Raw genomic sequence first — 15,601 nt, forward strand, 5'->3', positions numbered from 1 at the left:
AGCTGCTGCCGGTAAGGAGGCTCGGTGAGCACGGTCGGTGTAGGGCAGGTCTGTGTCCCTTGGGGGTCCTGCGTGGCACCCCTGGGGTGGTGCCAGGGGGAGACACCCTGCTGGGGACAGTGGTAAATGGTGGCACAGTCCAGGTAAATGGCGTGGCAGGAGAAAATGATGGACAGAATGGGAGGTCCTGGGGGTCTCAGGGCACAAAACCAGTGACCACGAGGAGCAAATTCAACCCTAGGGAATAAGAAACCTCCTAAGAAACCTTGCAACGTGGAGGGGGCCGGTGGCACTTCCAGGTGATGTCTCTCCCTTTGTGAAGGCACCAAGAGCACGGAGGCTTTGCTTTTCCTCATGCTTACATCCAGCTGCTGGGCCTGCTTTGTCAAAGATCCAGGTCATTCAGGAGTGGGATGAGATGAGGGCAGGCAGCCGGGGTGATGCCAAGCTCAAACATCGCCGTGTGTACCTGCAGGCGGCACACAACCCGCCCTCAGGGCTGCTAGCCCAAAACGACAAGGGAGCTGGGAGTTTTCCCTGCACGGTCCCTGTGACATTCTCACCTCCAGGAGCCGACACCTGGGAAAATTCCTACACCCACAGCTCCACGTCTGCAGGCAGTTTCACGGCTGGGCCGCCGGAGAAGTGCTGAGCAGGCTGACTGGAAACGCCTGCTGCCGCGGGCCACCGGCCCGGCCGATCCAAGCGAAACTCTGCAATTCCCTTTTTCATAAAATGCTACGTATTTCACTTTTCTTTTGAAAGCATGTTTCTTCCCCTGAAATGCTGCCGTTAGGAAGCCAAGGGTTAGGTGGGTACGGCGGTGAGTGGCACTGTGGCCGGTCTCTGCTGTCCGTGGCTCCAGCCAGCGACCGCAGGCGCTGGAGGCTGAGGGGAGCCTGGTGCTAATGGCACAGACCCCAGAGTCCAGGTTTTTCACCAGATGCTAAGCTTTGGGACCAAGGAGAGGTGCTGACAGCATGGTGGCAGCCTGAGCAGGCCCGAAGAGGATGAAGAGCCCATCGTGCCGAGCCACAGGGCCTGCAGCTGGTGCCTCCCTGCCGCCTTTGTGCTGTTCGGGGTTAGCCATGAGGAGTTGGCCCAGCATCCCATGCTGGCAGCAGGCAAAGGCCTCAGGGTCCCGCACACACGGCTTTCACTTTACTTTACAATAAGAAGGAAGAGAAACTCCCCAGCACTGGGCGTGGGCTCCTGCAGGGAAGCGAGCTCGGACCGTAAGCGCTCCCTGACGGCTTTTCCTTGGGGGTGCCCTCCGCAAGCCCTGTGGCAGGGGTGCTCCTCCTCAGGGGCTGCACAGTGATTAGTTCCACACCCATCGCTCCTCTCCCTTCGAGCAATAAACCAGCAGCAGCAAAAGGCCACACGCACGTGTTCTGCTGTGGTTCTCCACGCTTGCCTCACTCCCTGCACATCACCTCAGCGCCCAGGGAGATGATGTGCAGAAAGGGCTGGGCCTCCCCGGCCTGCGTGCACGTCACGGTGATGCTTGTGGATGAAAAAAAATAAAAAAAAGGGGAACCCAAATGGCAATATTTGCTTGACAGGAAGTAGCTGGTTTATAAATCACATCTCTAGTCCAAGGGGCTGCTTTATATTTGAGACAACTGAATGGGTAACTTCCCGACAAAATTAAATATATATATATACTTACTGAGTGTACCATTTCATGCTTTTCAAGCACAGATTGGTTTGGGACCAAGAGATGGAATTAAAACACAAAGAAAATGAAAAGAAATGTTCTGTTGTGAGACCAGATGGAAGCAGGCAAGGGCTTTTTGTCAGGGTGTGTAGTGACAGGACAAAGGGTGCTGGCTTTAAACTGGAAGAGGGAGGGATTGGATTGGATATAAGGAAGAAATTCTTCACCCTGAGGGTGGTGAGGCACTGGCACAGGCTGCCCAGGGAAGCTGTGGATGCCCCATCCCTGGAAGTGTTTATGGCCAGGTTGGGGCTTTGAGCAACCTGGGCTGGTGGGAGGTATCCCTGCCATGGCAGGAGGCTTGAATTAGGTGGGCTTTAAGGTCCCTTCCAACCCAAACCATTCTATGGCTATATGAAATGTCATCGGATTTTTTACTAGCATACAAAAAAACCTACAAATATATGTAAAAAATATGGATAATATGTATTCCAATAACTAAAAAGCAAGCTCTGGAATTGTCTCCAGTTGTTTCCCACTCTGTGGTGTTGCTGCCCCTGCAGCAGCGGGGCCCAATGGGGCCACGCGAGTCCCGCAGCAGTGATGGGCTTGTAGGGTGCTGTGTCCCAAGGCAATGGAAGGTATCTTTGCAGTGTGTGGATTGCTTTTATCCACATGGAATTAAACCATTTGTAGTAAATAAATGATGGCCTATCACCAAACCCCTCTTTTCCTTCAACAGCCAGCACCAGGGATGTTTTCTCCTGCTCGTTCAAGATGAGGCAGGATGGGACAATGGTGCCAAGGGCTGGCGCTGGCCACATCCAATCTGAGGGTTGCATTTATCTGCACAAAACTTGGCCCAAACATCTCCTGCACCTAACTTGCTGGGTGCCAGCTGCTGGCACTTGTGCCATTTAGGGGTTCCTGCCTGAAAATCAAGGTCCCCCGATGATGTCCCTGTGGGCAGAGGGACAATGGGGTTGTTCTGGGCACTCATGGGTGGGATGCTGAGTGCTTGTAGCTCTGGTGGGCACCATTGCTGCTGTCAGAACAGAAACCACCTCCTACCATCCATGCTGATGTCACCCCATAGAAAGAAACCGTCTGACCGAGGGCTCTTTCAATCGCTTTTGGGGAATTTGGCTCCATGGTCAGAGTACTGATAATGGGAGTCCTAAGTGGAACCGAGTAAATGCCCCATTCATAGAAGGAAAGCAGCAAAAAAAAAAAAGCTATGGCAGAAAGAAAATAAATAAAAAGAAAACAAAATAATACCCACATCTCTGGAGCCCCCAGACACCCCAAATTCCCCCAGTGCAGGAAGCAGCAGCTCCCCGTGGGCGTATGGGCATCACAGCAGCCAAGGCTCTGGCACTGGACAGCCCAGTACAGTCTCAGCATCAATGAGCTGCTAGGGACAGAAATAAACTTTCCCGGCTGAGAAACAGCCCAAGGGAGGGAGTGCAGGGGAACTGAAAACACGCGGGAGACTGAAAAATTGGGAAAGGAATGGCTGACGGAGTACATGTTCTGGGGAAGTCTATTTTTAGGTTTATGTTAATTAATAGGTACCCTGACATGCAAACTTAGGCAAGGACTTCAGTTCCCCCTGGCTTCCCAAAGGCATGGGCAAATCATCCGAACTTTTTCATTACTTTAGTGTTGAATAAACAGCAAAATGGTGTCACTGCACCGGGCTGTGCCATACGGTTTGTGCTCCAGCAGCATTTGCTTGGCCACACTCAGGCTCGGTGCCGCTCGTGCAGCAGGCGCAGGGGTGACCCTGGCCATGTTCAGGAGCTGGAGGCAAATCCTGGGGCTGGGGCAGCAGCTCAGAAACCACACAACACATTTTTCTTTCAAAAAACGTAATTTAATCCATTAATTCCACAGCATTGCCATCATACACACCAGCACGATACCGTAGTACACTGGACAGAGATCCAAGAAGATGCAGTTACCCAGCAATACTCCTTTTTATTTTTATTTTTATTTTTTAACTTTTTCTTTGTTAAAAACCAAACCCTTAAAGATGGGAACACCGCTGGCAGTCCTCGACAGCAGGTTAGCGGAACGTGCGAGGTTCACTTCTCTCCAGCAAGTTAAAGGCACTTATCGGGTGAGCACAACCCCGGGCTGACCAGGCTTCCTGACCCAAGTGCCCAAAAATCTGAAGCATGAGCCAGGAGGGTCAGGGGTGACAGCAGAGAGGGCAGTGGGGACCCTGCACCATCCCTGCTCGCTGCACCCCACCGGCACACCTCCAGGCTTTTCAGTTTTAAAGCTGAGCCCAAGCTTTTCTGCACCCCGCGGGGGGGGATTTTGGCCTCAGAGGTGAAAACACGGACGTTTTACAGAGCAGAAATACAAAACCAGCAGCCAGCTATCGCCACGTGCAGCTAACAGCAGCAAGACAACCAGGAGATGCAGGGAAGCAAACACCCCCCGAACACAGGCATCTTTTTTTTTTTTTTTTCTGCATAGATTCCAAAAACGCAAGTGAAATGAGCGGAGTTTACGCTGCCAGCCTGCAGGCGAGCATCTTGCTGTCAGAGCGGGCTCGGAAAACACCTCGGCAAGACAAGGCAGCCCCAAAGGGCCCAAACCCCAGCCCTGCAGGTCTGGCACTCACAACCCGTCCTGCGCCGCTTCTGAGAAAGAAGGGAAAATAAAAAAAAAGGTAAATCGTTTCTGTAAATCACATTTATGGCAGGGGATGGAAATCTAATGCAGCTCTCGCCTTGCTGCAAACACCCTGAACAAGTCGTCAGCCCAACACTTGGCTAAGAGGAATTTGTCACCGAGGAAAAAAATCCAAATGCAGGCAGCGGAGCTCTCTGCTCCCGGCCGTGGCCAGCCCTGGGGTGGGAGCTGGGGCCCTGCTCCAGCACTGGGACAGAGAAATTAAGGCTGGAGACAGAGCTCCCAGCTCGCCCAGTGCCCGTCCTCCTAAAAACGTGGGGGGCAGCAGAGGGGGGCACAACAGACAGCACGGTGATGGGGACGGATAGCAGACGTGAGGCCAGCCCAAAGGCAGAGGTGAGCAACAACCATATATAATACATTTAATATGCCGCTTAGATTTTTAACATAGATTTCTTTCTTTTATTATTATTATTATTATTTCTGACACTGGTGAGTCATTTAAATATTTAGCCCAGACAATAAAATATAAAAACATCTACTGTATGTGCCTGCTGATTCTAACAATAGTCACAATATTAGGGCCCGGTGAATGTTATTATAGAAGAATATCTTAAGTCCATGTCATACATACATTATGAACTTACAAATAAATAACTCTACAAAAATCCTGTCTTCTCTCCATAGTTTTATGTGATCGGCAAAAAAGGCTCTTTCTGGTGATGGCAAATTAGGAATTGCACATTTAGTTAGACGAGTACATTACTGGTGCATCACCAAGTCAACCACTAGTCAACAAAAAGACATATCATATGAAACAATTTTTTAAATTTTTATTTTACATCTTTATACATAAAACTTCCAAGGTAACTCTTTGAATCCAACTGAATGTTAATAGCACATCTAAAAATGAATGTCAGGTAGTCAACATTCACAAAATGTTGAAAACTGATTAAAATGTACATATTACTGAAAGCTACAACTTCACTACGAGGCAGGCATGTATTTTTTGACTTGTATAGCACCGTCAAGTACAGTCTCTTTATTTAAAACTACAGTGAAGGATAAAAAAGTAGTCAATGGTAAAATATTGTTCAACTTAAAATCTCTAAGCAACCAAAAATAAAGTTAAACTACCCTCTCCTCTCATCCATGATTTATAATGTTATAAGTACTGTACATTTTCTGTAATAATATTATTAAAATGCCTGATATTTAGTGGCACGAGTAAAAAAATTAAAATAAATTAAGAAGCAGAGGCCAATCACCGGACATAAAGCTTCGGACACGACCAATGACTAACACTGATTTTCTGGTGCGCCACCGTGGACATCAGCATTTGTACAGACACAGAAGCGAAGGACAGGCGAGCTCCATCTCTGCTCTGATGGCGTCTCGGTTTACTTTGCTGGCATCTTCTCTGCCATGTGCTTCTGCTGGCTCTCGGCATGTCTGGGAGGAGGGAAAGAAGCAGCCCTGTTACTGGTAATCAGTGGGAGGGAGGCAAACCCACACCGATGGAGGCATGGCCAGAGCCGTGCCGCTTCTGCAGCGCTTCCCGAGGAAATGCAGCCCTGAGCGAGGCCAGGGGTGGGCTGGCTCAGCTGCTCCAGGTCAGGAAGGGAACGCTTCCCCAGCCAGGAAACACCTTCCCCATGGGGTCTGCTTCAGCTTCAGGCACTTCCTCATCTTCCGCAGGGAACTGAGGCTTCCTCGGCCACAAACAATGCCAGGATGCGGCACCGCCACCGCGGCGCTGCCCGGGCTGCCAAATCCCTCTGCTTACTGAACCCCTGCTCACTGCATTTTGGAAGCGAAGCGTTTTCCAAAGCACAGGAGACACCTGTGCAGGGTCGAGCCTGCCTTTCTGTTGCTTGTCTCCCTGCAAGTCCTGCTTTTGTGGGATTTTGGCCCCCAAACCCTGAGTGCTTTGTTACCGCCAACCCAAATCGTCTAGGACTGAAACTCTGCTAAAAGAAGCCCCGTCCACGTTGCCACCACGGAGCCAGGTCCCGAGCGAAGGGAAGCGCACATGGACCCCCCTCACCTGGTCAGGTCCTCGATGTCCACCAGCATCGCGTCCTGCTCCGTGTGCAGCTCGTCCCGGATGAGCAGCAGCTGCACCAGCTCCTCGTTCAAGCCTGGGGACGGAGAGAAAGGCGGGGAGTTGGTGCTGTGCCGGGGGGTGAGTTTGTAATATTGTAATTGAATAAATTTCCTAGTGCTTCTGGGATTCAAGCCTCAGTGCTACAGCTTTTGAGGAGTCCTGGGCAATAAAAACTGCAGCAAGCATCCAGCCTGGGGGTATTTAGGCACCACTTGCCCCCTGAGTAGCATCCCTGCCTGTCATGTGAACATTAGAAGAGGAGCGGCTGCTGCTGCCCGCCTGCGGGCAGAAACCAGGGGCAGTCTCCAAGCAGCAAAACATCCCTAGCAGAGGGATCTGGGGCTGCCAGGAGGGTTGCTAATTAACAAACGCGAGCAATTACAGAGCAGCAAGGGAGCCCAATAAACATTTTTTTCATTTTTTTGACCTACAGCCACCGGAGAAGTTTCCTCCAAGATTAATTAATTGTTGGCACTGGAAGGTGGAGATGCCTGGGGGAAAAACCCTGGATCCTTTGGAGAGAGCAAAGACAGACAAGGAGGCAAATGCAAGGACCCATGAAACACGTTAACTTGCTGCAAGCTGCCTGAGCAGCACGTTCACCAGAATCTATGTGCCCAGGCTGCCTGCTAGTCTGGAGTTTCCCCCCTTGTGGATATTCCTGATGCCACAGCACAGCATCACAGGAAAACGCAGCCATAAAGCTGCATAAAGGCATAAAATTGGCAGCAGCTTCCAGATGTCCTGAGAGTATTTTTACCCGACAAGGTTTTGAGTTACAAACGATGCATCAGGTGCTGAAGCAATGCTGCCACCACCATCCCAACGTTACAGAGCACTCCGAGTGCTTTGGGGAAAAAAAAGAAGGCAAAAAGGAGAAGAATCTGGCAAAAAATCCACCTCCAGCTCCTGCAGTGCCACTTGTATTTGTGTTATTGTACATTTACCAACATTTTTATGTATACCCTGAAGTAGACGGGACATGCCAAAGAAGAATTAAACAAATATCACTTACTTTCTATCTGTGAGTGGAGATCATTGACTATCACTTGTAGCTGCCCGATAGTCATGTCTCTCAAATCAGTGGGTTTTAAGCTTCTCTTCATCAGGCATTCGCTTATATGAGGCATATGTGGCAGCTGGAAATAAAGTTTCAACTCTTTAATTATTTCCCTGAATTATCTGTAATTGTTTTCACTTGTAATTATTTATGATAAAGCCAGAGGAGCGATGGGCAGCGGTCCCAGCCCCACACTTACAAGATCAGCTACCGGAGATTTCTTCCTGTTCTGCTTTTCCACCTCCACCTGCATTTTGGCCATGGGCTTTGCCATAGCCAAGGCCATTTTGGCTTCGGCTTGGAGTTTCTTTTGCCTGGTGAGAAAATCCATGTCATCGAGGGACTCGGACTCCTCCTCGGTCGTGTCTCTGTCGGAGTAGGAAGAGCTCTGCTTGCTCTAGGGAAGCAGACACGCAGCCGTTACAGCCCGGCACCGCCACCGCCGCCGCCAGCGGGGACAGAGCAAAGCAGTTGGCTTGCACCTTATCGCCTTTTTGTGCACTCACAAATGGCATGATTTCTACAGGCAAGGTGAAACGTACACTTTTAAAAATTATTTTTTAAAAATTAAATCTGCAAGATTATTTAAAAAAAACAGTGATTTTGCCTCCTTTGAGTACCAGCAGCAGCTTGAGCACATGCAATTCAAAGGGGAGCCAGGCAGATCAATGGGTATTTAGAGGACGGGCTGGTTAAGCTGGAGGAAAGCCTAGCACGTGTCTGGGGCCTCTGTGTTATATTCACAGAGGAAAAGAGGAGAGGAAAGCTGGTGGGAGCTGATACGGCTTCGAATCCATTACTGCCTGGGCAATTACCAGACCCACGGAGAAAGGAGGGTGGAGAAGGGACATTGCCCATGGAGGTGGCTGGTGTCAGCAGCAGGTCTCTGCTACCCAGGGGCAATGTGCAATCTGCCTCTCAGCATCCTGCATTTCTTTTATTGACAACTGAAGATGCTGCTCTGGGGTTTAGCGCTGCTGTTCTAATAGGCTCGGCTCTCCACGGGTTCCCATTAGGGACGGCGTTAAGGTTTTTGTGCCCTACACCCCTGCGAGAGGCGCCCCCAGACCTACCATGGGCGACAAAGGCGTGTCCAGGCTGGTCTCTGTCTTGCTGTCATCGGCGTCGCTGTCCTTGTCACTGCCGCTGTCGTTCACGAAGCAGATCTGCAGGTTCATCCCGCTTTGGAGCCTGCGGGGGAAGGAGAGGTGACAACACGGGGATGGGACAGGGATGGGGATGGGAATGGGGCTGGACACCGTGCTGGGATCCTGCGCTTCCCCCCACCATGTCGACAGGGCCTGCAGGTGAGGTGCTGCAGCACCGGCAGCAGCAGGCCCTGCTTGCCTGATTTTGCGCTGACCTAAGAAAAACATAACCACTTTTTTTCCCTGAGAAGATGGTCCCAGAGCTGTTATTTGACGTGGAAACACGCCAAAAACACCTCCACTCTCACACACTGAGAGGAACCGCCTCGGTGCCAGGCTGTGGCCCGATGAAGCTGCCACTCCTCCATGGCCGTGCCCTGTGGTGGACCTGCAACAGCGATGCCCTGCTCGGCCCCGAGCAGCCCCAAAGCCCCACCAGCAGCAGAGCAGGGCCAAATGCTGGTGCTGACGGTGACAAGTCCCAGGCAGGCTGCCTCCTCTGCGCCAGGCCAGGTTTCTAAGGGGCATCCCCAAGGGACTGAAAACACCCGGCTCCGCAATGCTAAGGCCTCTACCCGATATAAAGCCTCTACCACCATCTATTGATGAACTTCAGAACTGCTGAGATACCGCAGAGCTTCGTCATCGCGGGTGGCCTTTAATACCAAATAACGTGGGATGACCAAAATGATTTATTTAGGAGGGTAGTAAGCCTGTCTGCGGCCAAGAGGCAGCGCTGCATCGCATGGCTGCTTCTACAGCTGAAACCTTCCCGGCTTTTGCTCAAATAACCACAGCTAGCAATCAGCTCCCAAGTGAGAGGGAGAAGGGAAGCAGCACAGCCCCAAACCCCGCTGCTGAGCAAGGCAAGAGCAGGACGGAGGTGAGGAGGCACCCCTGTCACCCAGCGCAGTCTCCCAAATCCCAGGTGATTTCACTCCCGCTACCACTTGAGTTATGAGCCGTGATATCGCACATATTTCCAGCTCATCGATGACCACATTTGGTAGCTTCAGGCCAAGCACTGACCCCTCCAGAACCAGCACTGGCCCTGCCGAATGCAGGCAGTCTGCTCCCAGTTCAGCCATTCCCACATCCCAGTCAGCCCCGTGCCGCTGACTGGCCGGGGCAGGCTTGGAGCAGCACATGTGGTGTACCGAGAACTGGGTGAAACCACTTTATCTGGTGCCTCTGGTCAGATAAACATCTCGTAGCACACCAGGAAGTGACTCCTTTTACAAAACCATATTTATGAAACCCCACAGTGGCGTTCATCGGGCACAGCAGCCGATGACTGCAGTTATCAGCCTTCCCGCTGCGTGTCCCAGGCACCTGACGTCAGGGCCGGGCCCATTTGCCTCCTACAGATCCTGCTCAGTCTTTGCTCATATTCCAAATTCATTTTTAAAAAATATCCCCAGGAAGCAGAGGTTTCCTGTGCCAGCACTACCAGGCCCCACCACCACGTGCCTAAGATGGGCAGGCCCACGCACAAGCTCTGCAACAAGGGGGTTTATATCTGTACTTACAGGCAGCAAACTCTAATTTTACATTAGGTTTCGTGGTATTGTTCATTCATTACTCTACGTTAGCATTAATAATTACACACAGGCTTTTAAGCCAGGCTAAATAAACGTGGGTACCCAGGACAGGGAGCAGGATGCTGCCTTCGGCATGGCTTAAAACTGCTTCACACAGAAAGGGAAGAGCAAGTGCAAAATGGGGCCTGCGGGATGCCTGCGTGTCAAGAGCGTGACCTAAATGGCCAAACCACACATCTGCTTGCAGAGGCACCTCTGGGAGCACTGGAGTGGTAGAAACAGGATGCTGGCCGTGTTGTAAAAAGCCTGGATTAAAGCAGTGAGTAGCTGAGAGGCAGAGACCGGCCTGGAAGAGGATGCTACAGTGCGTGGTTGCGCCCTGTGCTTGCCTCATGGTACTGGGACAAGGACTGGGAGCACCACGTGGAGGGACAGGGACAGTCACCCCCCTCACATCCAGCCTGTGTCCATGTGGCACCTGAAACGTGGCCCATGGGAAGCCGAGCAGTGCCAGCCCCTTCTCCAGGAGCGGGTCGGCCTCTGCTGGTTCTGAGAGCCTGTGGGTGTCCTGACACATGCAGCGTGTACCAGTGCTTTGCCCGGGCTATAAATACTAACAAAAAGCCAAAGCATTCAGGTACACCTGGTATTTTCTCATGGCACAGCTGCCAAACCCTGCTGCGCAGCGTTAATTAGCCCTGCACCGTAATTACGAGGTAGTGGTTACTGGTTTAGCTGTAACTACACAGCGCACAACAGCTTTCCCTTTCAGATGCCTTGCAGCTCAGTCGAATTTTGCAACTGCACCTCTCTGCTGTGCTAGCAGCATTCCTCCTGCTTTTATACTCTCCCAGTTTTTTTGTGGCCATGCCATGGCAGCAGCCTGTCAGTACCCAGGTGTGGGAGGCTTTCCAAGTGCTGTGGGCCCCCCTGGCAGCTGAACACATCCAGGCCCTCCCCAGCACACCTGGGGCCCATCCCCATCACACCACATCTCACAAGCCCCCAGGTTGCTGCCCAGGCCAGGACCACGCTGCGGCTCTGCTCTCTGCACGCTCATTTCCCCAAATTTCTTGTCTGGAAAGCTGGAGACCTTGCTGTATCCCCAGGCAATGCTGCAGGTATTTCAGGAGGCAGTAGAAGGTAAATTCAGCAAAGGAGAAGGAGCTCCACTGATACACTACCACCAGGGTAATTACCAGAGAAAGATCCACTTCCAGCAGGCTGCTGCCTCCCAAACCACCGAAGGAAGATGGTTTTTCACAACCTAGTGTGTTTTTTTTTCACAAGCTCTCACCAAGCTAACCCAGGAATAACTTATCAAGCCCCTCCTGCTTTGGGCATGCACATCTTCCATGACAACATTCAAATTCTGTGGATTTTGCAGCTCAACACAGAGATTCCCATGGCAAACCCCGCTACCCAGCCCTTCTCCCACCCCAGCCCCAGCTCCCCCCACCATCACCCACGCCCCACGTACCGGGAGGAGAGGCTGGGCTTGCCGCTCTTGCTGCAGCTGGTGTACAGTCCCGGGCCATCGTCGAAGAAGCTGCCCAGTGCCAACTTCTGCCTGATGGACTCGCGCTCATTCTTCTGCGCCTGCGAGGGAAGGAGCGCAGGGAGGTGTCAGGCAGGCGGTGAAGTCCCCGGCACCGTGGCCAGGCCCGTGCACAAGGGGGCTCAGCACCCAGGGAGCCTTCCTGATGCACGTCTGCACATATATCTGCTGAGATCTAGGGGTACACACAGCCACCGAGGCCATGCTGGCACCAGCAGTGCCTCCACTTCCCCCAGAGGCACCTTCCCAAATTACATGGCCCTCTGGGCAACCAACCTGCAGGTGGATTTTTAACTGTTGCCATCAAATGTCTTTAAAAATGCATTCATACATGTGTGTATTTGGGATAAAGTCAGGCTACACAATGATTTACAAGGAATCACCCATCGATGGATGTGGAAGTAATCGGCGTGCAGTAAGTGAGAATCACAGATCCAGACCCAAATTTACAGCACTACCACACTGCTGGCTGTCGGTAACGGATTATGCACCCGTGCTGGCTACAACTTCTTAAAAGAAGGCAAATAATTGGCAGAAGGAACATTTGGAAGCCCTGAAACATTGCATTTCAGAGTAACACAGAACAACTTCCCAGGGATACCCAACAGCAGAAAAGGTAGCAGGCAGGCACAGACTTCAATCCACGCTGCCCATATAGATGTGCCTCCCATATTTCACCTAACTAAAAAAAGGATCTACATCTGACAGAAGGGAGTGACATATCATGAAATGTATATCATTAGCTACAAATAGCTAATCATTTAATGTAACTCCGGTGCCGACCGCCTGTATCACAGTAGCACACTGCCCGTTACATTGCCAATCCCTTACCAAAACACACGCTTCATTTGTAACCTAATCCCTTTTTCACCACTACAAATAACTCAAAAATATTAAAAGTAACCCTCCTGGCATCAAGGGGTACTGGATTTTCCAAGTTCAGCTCCTGTTCTCAGAAGTCACAGCCTAGACCGCCTAGATATTATTTTTTTATGCTGTTTTTTAAACTTTCAGTAGGCAAGGCCTCAGCCTGCATTTCGAGGAAACACAGCCAGCCCTGCTGGTGGTAGCAGCACAGAGACTAAAGTAAAAATAGATCAGAGACAACACTTGAAAAACATAAGGCAAACACCCTCAAATGATTATTTTTTTTTCTTTTTTTCCCATGCAAGCCACTGTTTAGTGAAGATGCTCCCTGCCTGGCAGCCTTCCACCCCTTGGGGATCTGGGGAGAGAGGCCGCTATTTGGAGGAGCAACCAAGGAGAGACGAAGCAACAAGACGTACCGCAGGGAAACCAGATCTTTCCGTGGGGTAAGGGCAGGGCGGGGGCTGCTCATGTGTGTCCCTCGTGCTGCCCATCGCGGCCCCCGGCCACGCGCGAGCAGGGCTGGAAGCAATACTGGTAAATAAATGTAGACTGGGCAGCCTCCTCCTTCAAAAAGAGGTTACCAGCGACCCGGCTCTGAGCTCAGCTGCTTCCGAGTGCCAGATGCATCCCCCGGTATGTCCCCAAGGCACGTTAATATTTCATGAAAGCACGGATACTCCTCCTCCCTTCTGCCACTGAGGCGATCCTCGCCCTTACCCTCCCATCTGCCTCTTTTCCATGCCCAGGCTTTCCCATCTCGCCCAGATACCGGGAGCCAGAGGCACCTCCACGGGCTGCTGCTGGACAGAGGACCCCATCCCATCCCATCCCATCCCATCCCATCCCATCCCATCCCATCCCATCCCATCCCATCCCATCCCATCCCATCCCATCCCATCCCATCCCCAAACTCGCTGTTTTGCCTTAAAGCACACAGAGCTGCGGACCACTCTCACGCATTTTCCCCCTTCAGACGGTGCTCTCTCTCTCCAGACCTTTCATAATTTCACCCCGTGTCCCGACGAGGCTGCAGCTGCTCCCCGTTTGACATCTGTACATTTAATCAATGTGCAATTTGTTTTCTCCGCCAGGCCGTTATTGAGGATCCTAAATAACAGTATTCCCAGTACCGAACTCGGCGTCTCCCATTTTATAAAACAGACACAGGATAATGACCATAAAGAAATCGAGAGCCCTATTTGTTATTATAAAATAGGGAACAGTTACTAAGAAATATAATATGCCTGAGGGAGCTGAACTTTATGCTTTAGATAAATTACCCACCAGCTGCATTATACATCCTGAGCTGAGCACTGAAAACTGGAAATTGAGAAGGAAAATTGCAGGTGTTTTTTTTTTTTTTTTGACTATCAAACATACTTTGTATATGAAAAATAATGTATTGAGTAAAATGTAAAGGTACTAGCAAGGAAAATATAAAACCGTGTTATTTAAATACACATTTTGACACGAAAATGAAAACCACACGTATTTCCAAAAGGGGGTTCAGTCGTATTGCTGAAGGCTGCTCTGTTAGCCTGTGATTTTTACAGGACAAGGTGGGATTCCTGCTTCCCCATGCTGGTGGAGGTCCCCAAACCAGGTGGGAGCATTTCCAAGAGAGGTGCAGCCCCCACGAGAGGAAGGCATCTCGCCGGGAGGAGCTGAGGCTGCCAGACGCTGCTCCTCCACCCCGCACGCTGCAATTATTGCTGTTTGCACGCCTACTGCAATTTTCTCTCCGCTGTTTGCTGATTGTGCAGAGCAATTTGTGCTCTTAATCACCGCTCCGCTCTGCTCCACGTGCGCCTGCCCCGACACATCGCGGCGAGGCCGTCCCCGTTCCTTGGAGAGAGCTCGTCGGCACCAGCAGCAAACACCTCCCGTCCTCAGGACAGCCAGTGGGGAAAAAATAATAATAATAAAACATCATTTTTAAAAAAAAAAAAGTTGTTGGGTTGATGTTTTCTGCTGCTTTCTGCCCGTGCCCGTTTCTGTCCCAGCACCCTGCTGCCTCCTGCAGCTCCTCCGGTGCACGGGATGGGCACGAAGGTGGCGAGTGCCGAGTGCTGCCCCGTTCATTAGCGTTACACCGCTATGGCTGCCTGACCCATTTTATCTCTTCCTGACCCATTTTTGAATGTATTTTCTCCTGCACATACACAGCAATCGGTGAGCACGGGAATTTCCAACTCTCAGCTCACAGAGCCATTCATCCCTACCTCCCCGTGTACACCCATCTTGATTTAAGCGTGGAGGCACCACGAAAATCCCATCTTTGGCCAAGACCCCGAATCTTGTCCAACGTGTGCCTGCTTCCCACACAAGCACAGTCCTTTGGGATGCATCGAGGAGATCCTAACAGGATTTCTGTGTTTTCTGGGAAGAGCAGCCCGCCCCATATCCCCACGCTGTATTATTTATGTCCCTTGAGGGGCCGCTCTGTTCGTCCACCCCGCTTGGCTGGCTTACTTAGCGGCCTTCACTCCTTGCAGCCGTCGCCCAAAATAGCAAGCCGAGAGTGCACATGAAATATTTATCCCCGATTCAGGTGTAGCAGCACTTTGCTGGGCTCCACCATCGTGCTTCGGGACCATCCACCTTCAGCAGGGACATTTCTGGGGCTGGGCTGATCAGTACCAAGCCAGGGACGAGCAGAGGCACGGCTTGTTAATACCCTGCCCAAAATGTTTGGAAGGAAAGAGCCACGCAGCAAATACCAGGCTGATGAATGCTGTAAATATTCAGGCAGGACCAAGCAGGGCAGTGCCAGCCCTGTCGGAGCGAGGGGTTAAAACCTATGGGGTTTGTGAAGCTGGGGGACATCAGGGGACATCAGAGGACATGGCCCCACCAGCCCGGGCCTGCCTGGTCCCCACGGGAGCACCAGGCACAGCCACGCCACGGACGCTATTTTTTGCCAGGGTCTGTCATTACCAGACATGGACAATTACTATATTTAAAGTCCCAGGCCCGTACGCAGCCTTTTTTTATCTCTGTGAAGTACAAAG

At 51.3% G+C, this 15,601-nt stretch overlaps 1 protein-coding gene across 7 annotated transcripts in view; it reads right to left on the bottom strand.

Annotated features, from left to right (window-relative positions):
* Positions 1-3,514: 3,514 nt before the first annotated feature.
* The window catches only part of LOC311441640 (schwannomin-interacting protein 1), a 95,423-nt gene continuing 83,336 nt past the window's right edge, over positions 3,515-15,601 (bottom strand). For all 7 annotated transcript variants that reach the window (XM_084529995.1, XM_084529998.1, XM_084529997.1 and 4 more), the window contains 6 exons: positions 11,643-11,761; positions 8,547-8,664; positions 7,673-7,870; positions 7,429-7,552; positions 6,354-6,447; positions 3,515-5,758 (listed from right to left, as the gene is read on the bottom strand). In XM_084529995.1, coding sequence (XP_084386121.1) covers positions 5,707-5,758; positions 6,354-6,447; positions 7,429-7,552; positions 7,673-7,870; positions 8,547-8,664; positions 11,643-11,761 — 705 coding nt within the window. In that variant the 3' untranslated portion in view covers positions 3,515-5,706. The remainder of the gene's footprint in view (positions 5,759-6,353; positions 6,448-7,428; positions 7,553-7,672; positions 7,871-8,546; positions 8,665-11,642; positions 11,762-15,601) is intronic.

The sequence above is a fragment of the Aythya ferina genome (genome assembly GCF_964211825.1).
Source record: "Aythya ferina genome assembly, chromosome: 9".
Classification (NCBI taxonomy): domain Eukaryota; kingdom Metazoa; phylum Chordata; class Aves; order Anseriformes; family Anatidae; genus Aythya; species Aythya ferina.